Genomic DNA, 9,292 nt, shown 5'->3' on the forward strand with positions numbered 1-9,292 from the left:
CTTACTTCATTATCATAATTTGTAAAGATCATGACAATATTTCCTCTAGGCAGGAATCTTGCATCACAGATTTGTGTATCCCCCAATGCCTTGGGTAATTCATTTTTAAGATCTATTACCTTTGAGTTATCGTTATTTGCTTACATCAGTAGCACATTCTGCTTAGCAGTTTTCTGCTTAAGTTTGCAACATCTGACCACGCAGTCGACAACTCTACTTCCCCACTACTGCTTAACCAGCAAATTCCTTCTCCTTCTTCCCATCAACATCGTTAAATATTTTATTCAACTGTTTCCCCATCACTGATACGTTTTATCAACTTTATTAGAATTTTTCTCTATTATTTTCTTAAGCTCATTTAGTTTCTTCCTCATTGTATGATTGTAGTGCATTATCTGTAGCATGATTCAGAGGTCCATGTCACCCATTGTACGTCTTCTGACGTCACACCGCCCAAGGAGAAACACTTCAGAATCGTCCACTTTCCACACGGACAATCCATTTAATTGGCTGCCCATAATTTTTCCTACAAACATAGCAGGGTGGGTCCACCATTGCTGAGGGTAAAGCCAAATTGTAAAAATAAATAAATAAACAAATAAATAGAATAAAATAAAAAAAAATAGTTCGTTTGTCAGTTCATAACACTTGTAGCACAATCAGCACACGTCTGCTCGCCACGACCGATGAATTCAATGTTTACATTCTTTCCAACAATGGTTCCTGGACTCCAGCTCTTCACGTATATATATATATATATATATATATATATATATATATATATATATATATATATATACAGTATATTATATGAAATAAAATCACTGAAGACGTGTGCTCTAGACGTGCAAAGTTAGCCAATTTGAAGAGAACCGAAGCAGAGCTCATGAGAGTTGGAGTAACAATCCGTAGCGCAGCGGTACTTATATCATTTCAACCCTGGGCGGGATTTGAACCCGGACAACTGTAGTGGCAGCCGGGAACTCTACCAACTGCGCCTCGAGTTGTGTGTGTGTGTGTCAAGAACATTATACAACTCCACGCGTTTCCAGGCTTGTGCGGTGATATCTTGTATGATCCAGAAAACCCACAAAAATATCCATAAAATCTTGCCATTTCTTAAAAAAAAAAAAAAAATCAGAGTTTTGAGATGGATTACCTTGTGTAACCTGCCCATGTTCCCTATCATGGTTTTATGTGTTTAGTATACGTACCGCTATCTTTGTCACTTTGTATTCCCTGATGATGTCTCAGAATAGACGAAAACGTTCGAACTAAGTTTCTTCTTTCCCTTTTTTTGCACACACACACACACACACACACACACACACACACACACACACACACACACACACACACACACACACACACACACACACACACACAAGCACTACGCGGTGGTGCGCGTAGTGCTTGGTTCGAATCCTGCCCAGGGCCGAAATTAATTTCGGTACAGCTGCGCTTCGGGTCGTTACTCTGACTCTCGTGGGCGGGGAGTTGGGTGTGTGTGTGTGTGAAAGGTCATAGCATTACCCATAGATCGGACCTACGAGCTCTGAGCTCTCTTCCAGGAGGGAAATAGCTGTCGATCACGAGTCGAACACGTGATCCAAAGACCAAAGACCAAGTGAATACACACACACACACACACACACACACACACACACACACATACACACAAACACACACACGCACACACACACACATACACACATACACACCCACACACACACACACACACACACACACACACACACACACATATATATATATATATATATATATATATATATATATATATGCAAGAAGATTTTTAGAATTCAATTTTTCTTTAGTTTTGTCATCAAAGTCTTATTTTGATGACAAAACTAAAGAAAAATTTAATTCTAAAAATCTTCTCGTTCTTCCTTATCATGACAACTTCATTAAATTGCCGCATATTCTTAAGAATTTCAACATCCAAACCATTTTTAGGAACTCCAACACAGTCAAAAGTCTTTTGATTAAAAATTCCCCTGAAAATAAGGAAGGCTGTGTATATAAAATTCCATGTAAAGATTGCAACAAATGCTATATTGGTCAGACTGGAAAGGAATTAAATGTTAGAATAAAGCAACACAAATATAGCGTTAGAAGTGGTCAAACGTCCAACGCGTTATTTGTCCATCTTAGGGATTTTAACCATTGTATCAATTGGAATGAAGCTAAAGTAATTGTCAAAAGTAATTCTTATTTGAATAGAAACATCATAGAATCCAGTCTGATCAAGAATACATTTGTTAATAATTTAAATTTAAGTCAAGGATTATACAAATTGGATGAATTTATCATAACAAAAATTGTAAACCAAATGTCCGAACACTTGAGCCAATATGGCACTGGGAGAGATCCACCTTAACCTTCTGAGTATATATACTTGTCTCTTTTATGTATCTATACCTTGAAAATGTCTGAATAGACGAAAGCGCTCGGTCTCATCTCTTTCATTTTCCCAGTGGTTTGTCTGCATACTAGTATCACGCGTTCAAGTGATTTCTTCTGCATATATATATATATATATATATATATATATATATATATATATACATATATATATATATATGTATATCACTGGCGAGAAATGTAGTAACACATTTTTAAATCACAACTAACCCACAGTCGGACGAAAGAAAGAGTTGAGTAAGCGAAACTATATATTTCGACTGCTAACTGCAATCTCTTCAGTAGTAGCAACCTCTTACAAAAGAAAGGGAACTTGGAAAATAATAAACGTCATTACCCCAACCCTATGTGACCTGAGGTCGGGTCAGGGGGAGGGGAAGGAAGCTTGTTGACAATTGTTGATTATTCATCACCAAACATATTGTCAACAAGCTTCCTCCCTCTCCCCCTGACCCGACCTCATGTCATCCTCAGGTCACATAGGGTTGGGGTAGTGACGTTTATTCTTTTCCAAGTTCCCTTTCTTTTGTAAGAGGTTGCGATTTAGGATATCATCCTCCTTCCACTTTGTACTACTGAAGAGGATTGCAGTTAGCAATCGAAATATATAGTTTCGCTTACGCAACTCTTTCTTTCGTCCGACTGTGGTGTTAGTTGTGATATATATATATATATATATATATATATATATATATATATATATATATATATATATAGAGATATATATATATATATATATATATATAAACAGGTAGTCACGATTAACTGGCCAGTGGCTCGTCCCTTCGAATCCCGCTGGGCCCGGCTGAGTTTCCAGACGCCGGCCGTTTAAGATCCTCCACCTGCATCCGTCGTTACTAGTGGATTGGTGCCTCTTTAGTGAAAGTAGATGGCATCTACGGCTGGGGAGGGCGTCGGTGAGGTAGGGGGAGCCTGGTGGAGGAGTGGAGGTAGGGAAGGGTTCTAAATATTGTCAGTCGAAGGCTTCTCGTTGCCAGTCCGTTGTTAGGTTGCATGCTAGCAAGATGTCTTCCTCTACCAGTGCAGAAGAACGAGAAATCAATCGTCTGTTTAAAATATTCGGAATGGAGAGAAAAGGTTTTATTCCCGAGGCAAACCATTCTAGTATTGTTTATGGTCTGGAAACCGATTCTAGTGGTGATCACAAAATGATGAAGAATGGATATTTTCACCTGTCCAGGTACGTTTTTTTTTTTTTTTTTTTTTATTGCGACTTTTGAAGAGGAGAAATTCGTGGGCAGAGTAAGGCAAAGGGTAATACCATAAATTGGCTCAGTAGTCTGTTTTCTCACTGCTGTTTTGCATTTGTAATATGTACTAGTCTTGTATATATCTCCTAATTACCATTTATGGTTAGGGTACATACTAGATAATTCGTGAGACTACACGCGGAATTTTAAGATTATATTAGAAACTTGTAGGCTACGCAACAGAGTAGAAATAACGTTACTAAAGGTCATACAGTACAATGCTACGTAAAACGTGTTTACAACGTAGTGCACACGATGTGTTATATAACAAATCTATCTCTCGTTCTCAGGTAAATGTATGTATTCTAACAGTCATCATGTTTTTCGAAGTACAAGAACCCAAAACTCATTTTACTCGATTTTTTTTTATTTGATCATGGAATGTACAAGTTGATCAATTAATAAATTAATAATAAAAGAATCGGCCGTACAACTCCCACGCCACTCCTGCAAACTTCTCCGTCTCTTCTCTCCACTTCTAGTCTACAGGTCTATTCACACAGTCAAACGGTTTGTCAAACTGATTTGTCAAGAGGTTTAACGGTGGTATTAAGGAAATAGAAAAGAAGATCGAAATAGACAAAGGATTGGTTGTTGAAAAAAGAGACCAAATTTCACATACCAACTTGTTGATTTAAAAATTAGAACCAGATGACAGGCGTAATTATATGAGAATGAACGAGGCAGCATAATTAGATCTGCAAAAATATATTCTGTACTACTTTGTAAAAAATAAAGTAAATATACTACTTTATGTAAACAAGGTACTTGTAACATAATTATTTTATATATGCAAAGTATACTTACCTTATCACCCAAGTTATCTATACTGTCCGCATTGGAATAGCTCTCTTGTGACAAGTCTTGGTCCAAAACAAACATCAATCCTTCGAAATATCAGAGATAAGGAGTGTAAATGTCTTCAGGGGAATTCCCAGACTTCTTTGAGTCTTCTAATTTCCTACATTCTCTCCTAAATGCAGTCCGGATGTAATTTATCTTCTTCAATATTGCCTCCCGTGTACAATCCAGCTCTAGGTCCTTCAGTACCTCTCGAAGAGCGGTTAATCCCTTGTTTCTTGTCGGTAAATTCTAATAACACCTCCCTCTCGTTCCTCTTTCCATAATATTCTTCTGTATTCATGCTTTCGACAGGAGATATATTGTTGTTTGCATTTCAAAGTGTGAATAGTTATTGAGGTTTGATATTTGACCGTTGTTCTCACGATCGAACGGTTTGTTGATGACGTCATGTCGCTTGCAGGCCGCCCACAAAAGTCAGGTTCAGCCAGACTTGCTTCAAATCGTTTGACAAACGTATTTAACAACCAAATACCCAATTCACACGGCCAGATGTCACAAACAATTGTTTAACAAAATGACCCCTATCTCATTCATGCTTTCCAGCTTCCGACAACGAGTTAGTAACAAATTTACCTCATCTATTACCCACTTTCCCGGACACTTGCCTTGCCCAATTTCGTTTACTCTCCTTACCAAGCTTACTCTCTTCCTGTCTCTCAGTGTCGTTCCCAGAATTGAACTCTCCATTACCCTCTGTGTAGTTAGCCTTGTCTCCATTGCTTTCGTAAAATTCCAAATCTTGCATCCATAGAGCATTGCTGGGACCATACACTGATGGCAAATTTGGCGTTTCAGACGTACAACTAAGGTAGCTTTTCATGTTTCTATATCTACGTAAATTATTCAAACCAACCGTGATACGTCCATTCAGCCAATTTTAGGATTTGGCCAAAATAAAGATACACTTCAACATTAAGTTTCATATCATCGATTATAATTGATTTACTTTGAACTCTAGAGTTGAACATAACTTTGGTCTCTTATTCCCCTTCAAGCCTAATTTGAATCAGGGAGTTTATAAAGTCGGGGAGTAATTTGAAATATTTATGGCTTTCGAACTATACACAAAAGAACTTGATTATCACTTATTATTAGTTATTTGTCGATTTATTATCATTTACTACCTGTTTGTTTATTATTTAACTTTACCTATTTGTTTATTTATTTTATTTATTATTATTTATGTTATTATATTTTATTTATTTATGTATTTATCATTATTATATTTTTGTTCGCATCCGACCTAGTTATGGACTAAAAGGTCTCCTGTCGGCATGCTCCTCCTTTGTAACCTTTTTTGTAATCCTTCAGGGTGCGTCAAAATATCATCTACACATACTCCCTCACCCCTCGCCCCCCACCCGCTCCCTTCCATGCATCACAGCATCATCCATACACAACCATTCTCCATTCACCCCTATCTTTTGTCTTCTCCCTTCATTTCTTTTTCACAATGCCCCTTTTACCCCATCCATCTATCTCATCTTTGGTCACCCCCTCATGTTCACTCCTTCCACCTCTGCTTTCCACACCTCTTTTACTAATCTTTCTTCACTCAATCTTTCCATATGTCCAAACCATTCTAACGCCCTTACATCATCTCTATCTCTCAACTCCCTTTCCACCCCCCACTCTCCTCCTCACCTCCTCGTTTCTCATTTTTAACCCACCAAGGTATTTACTTGCTTCTCTCAATCTATATTCTACCTCCACCTCCACTCCTCCCTTTCCTGCTACATTCGCACCCAAATATCTAACTCTATCTACTTCCTCCAATCTCCCTCCCTTAATATTCACTTCCAATTTGCCGCCATATTCTCCCCCTTGTACATCTCATCACCTTTTACCCGCATTTATCTTCAACTTCCTTCCGCACACCTTCCTAAATTCCGTCTCTAACTTCCTTAATCCCTCCTCTGATCCTGTTACAAACGCAGTGTCGTCAGTAAACAATAACTGGGTTATCGCCCACTTTTCTCCATTTTCTTTTACCATCTCCAATCCTCTCCACGTATAAATTGAACAGCCAAGGTAACATGACACATCCATGGCAAAGTCCCACCGTTACCTCAAACCACTCGCTCTCTCCATTTCTAATTCTAACATACGTTCAACTACTCTCGTAAAAACTCTTGACTGCTCTTAACAGCTTTCCTCCTATCCCATATATCTGCAATAACTCCCACAGTGCCTTCCTATCCTGTCATAAGTCTTTTCCCGATCCATAAGGCACACCCCCCCCAAAAAAAAAAGATCCTCACTTTTTCCTGAAGCTTTCTCACCTATCTACCTTACCACAAAAATCTGATCCACGCAATCCCTATAATAATAATAGTAATGATGATAATGATAATAATAATAATATAATAGTAATAATAATAATAATAATAATAATAATAATAATAATAATAATAATAATAATAATAATAATAATAATAATACATACATACATACATATGCCAAGGCTTTTTCCCCCTTCCAAGGGAGGTAGCCAAAAAGGGAAAGGCATAAAAACACTCCCACCCATTTCATCCCTAAATACACTCCACACCCCTCCCACCCTCCCTCTCATCTATAATAATAATAATAATAATAATAATAATAATAATAATAATAATAATAATAATAATAATAATAATAATAATCATAATCATAGTAATAATGATAATAATAATGATAGTTGTATAATAATGATAATGATAATAATAATAATGATAATAATAATAATAATAATAATAATAATAATTAATAATATTAATAATAATAATAATAATATTAATAATAATAATAATAATATTAATAATGATAGTAATAACGATAATAATAATAATAATAATAATAATAATAATAATAATATAATAATAACAATAATAATTACAATAATAATAATAATTATAATTATTACTAATAATTATAATAGTGATAATAGTAATAATGATGATAATAGTGATAATAGTAATAATAATAATAGCGATAATAGTAATAATAATAATAGTGATAATAGTAATAATAATAGCGATAATAGTAATAATAATGATAATGATGATAATACTATAATAATAATAATAATAATAATAATAATAATAATAATAATAATAATAATAATAATAATAATAATAATAATAATAATAATAATGATAATAATAATAATAATAATAATAATAAGGATAATGATAAAAATAATAATAATAATAAATAATAATAGTAATAATAATGATAATAATAATAATAACAATAATAATGATAATGATAATGTTGATGAGTTTTACAAAAGTTTAGTCATATTTTCATCATTTGTGACGTCAGCTGGAATATAGGGCCTACTTGCTTTCTTTTTTTCATCCAACTTGACCATTAGTGTGCCCAGACTTTGCCTCAAAAGAAGTGAACAACTGAACAAATTATAAGCGGCCGTTTTTATCTAGAATTAGATCTGAAGGAATTGAATATCCACAAGAAATGTTAGGATATAGAACAATGTTGTGTATCTGCTTTGTCGCAGTGATCGATCAATGTCGCCTCATGTTTTCCTGTTGAAAGTTCGTGCCTGCACAAAATCATTGTTGAGGGTAGTGTATCATAACGGCTGTGTGTCATGGAATAAATTATATCTAGTAGATTTGAGGGGATATATCTAATTATCTCTTTCCTATTACGACAAGGTATCAACATTTTGCAAATTGTTTAACTTTTGAGATAGGTCACTTGGGAAACTGTCTTGCAGATAATCAAGAAGCCTGAGTTATCAGGCAACGCCGTGCGTATACATTAAATGCAGACGAATATTTGAGTCACTCGAGTCGACACAGACCACAAGAGCAGCGTTCCCCAACCCTTTCCGATCCTAGCTACCCTGTAATCAGGTCTAGGTAGTCTAGCATCCCTTAACTAGAAGGATGAAAGAAAATTATGTGAATTATTGCCATGTATACAGCACTTCCCAGCAACCCTTGACATTTATTGCAACGCTCCAGTTATGAAACGCTGCGTGACTAGAGGTAGGTAACACGTAATGGAGAATATATTTGACTGGGCACGTAGATGGAAACAACAATAGCAAATCAAGACTATTGCGTCGAAAAGCAGATGTATTATAAAAAAAAAAAAAAAAAAAAAAATATATATATATATATATATATATATATATATATATATATATATATATATATATTCGTAAAAATGGACAGTAATTCTTCTTTTATACATGTTGAGGCAAATTTGACCGCCGCTTGTGCTAGAAACAACCCTTTATTAAAGACTCAACATTTCTTATCAAAGATCTCGGCTCATGATAAGAAAAATTAATTCTATCAACAAGAAGTTGATTGTAGCCCAAATTGCTGTCAAATTAAACTCAACATATATACAAACATATATATATGTATATATATATATGTATATATGTATATATATATTTATATATATACATAAAAATACATATATATATAAATATATATATATGTATATATATATATATATATATATATATATGTCGCTATGTCGGCTTGACCTTTGTAACCCAAACTGACAAGATCCATGTTTCAATATTATTTTTAATTTTTTATTGTATCTGATACATTATTTACATATATGATCATACAGGATACTCTACGTGTCAAGATGAGTGAGGCTATGCGGTTGTGTTGTTTTTTGGTTAACTTTAACCCATCACTCCCTCATATTAGATTTGTTTACGCTTTATCAAGATTCAATCT

The 9,292-nt window shown here is 34.7% G+C and overlaps 1 protein-coding gene across 1 annotated transcript in view; it reads left to right on the forward strand.

Annotated features, from left to right (window-relative positions):
• The first annotated feature begins 3,286 nt into the window (after nt 1–3,286).
• LOC143037665 (organic cation transporter protein-like) overlaps nt 3,287–9,292 on the forward strand; it is a 28,310-nt gene continuing 22,304 nt past the window's right edge. Inside the window, exon 1 of the mRNA XM_076206192.1 lies at nt 3,287–3,643. Within this exon, the coding sequence (XP_076062307.1) occupies nt 3,468–3,643 (176 nt within the window). The 5' untranslated portion in view covers nt 3,287–3,467. The remainder of the gene's footprint in view (nt 3,644–9,292) is intronic.

Source organism: Oratosquilla oratoria, chromosome 23 (assembly GCF_046742065.1).
Source record: "Oratosquilla oratoria isolate Oo_2021 chromosome 23, ASM4674206v1, whole genome shotgun sequence".
NCBI lineage: Eukaryota > Metazoa > Arthropoda > Malacostraca > Stomatopoda > Squillidae > Oratosquilla > Oratosquilla oratoria.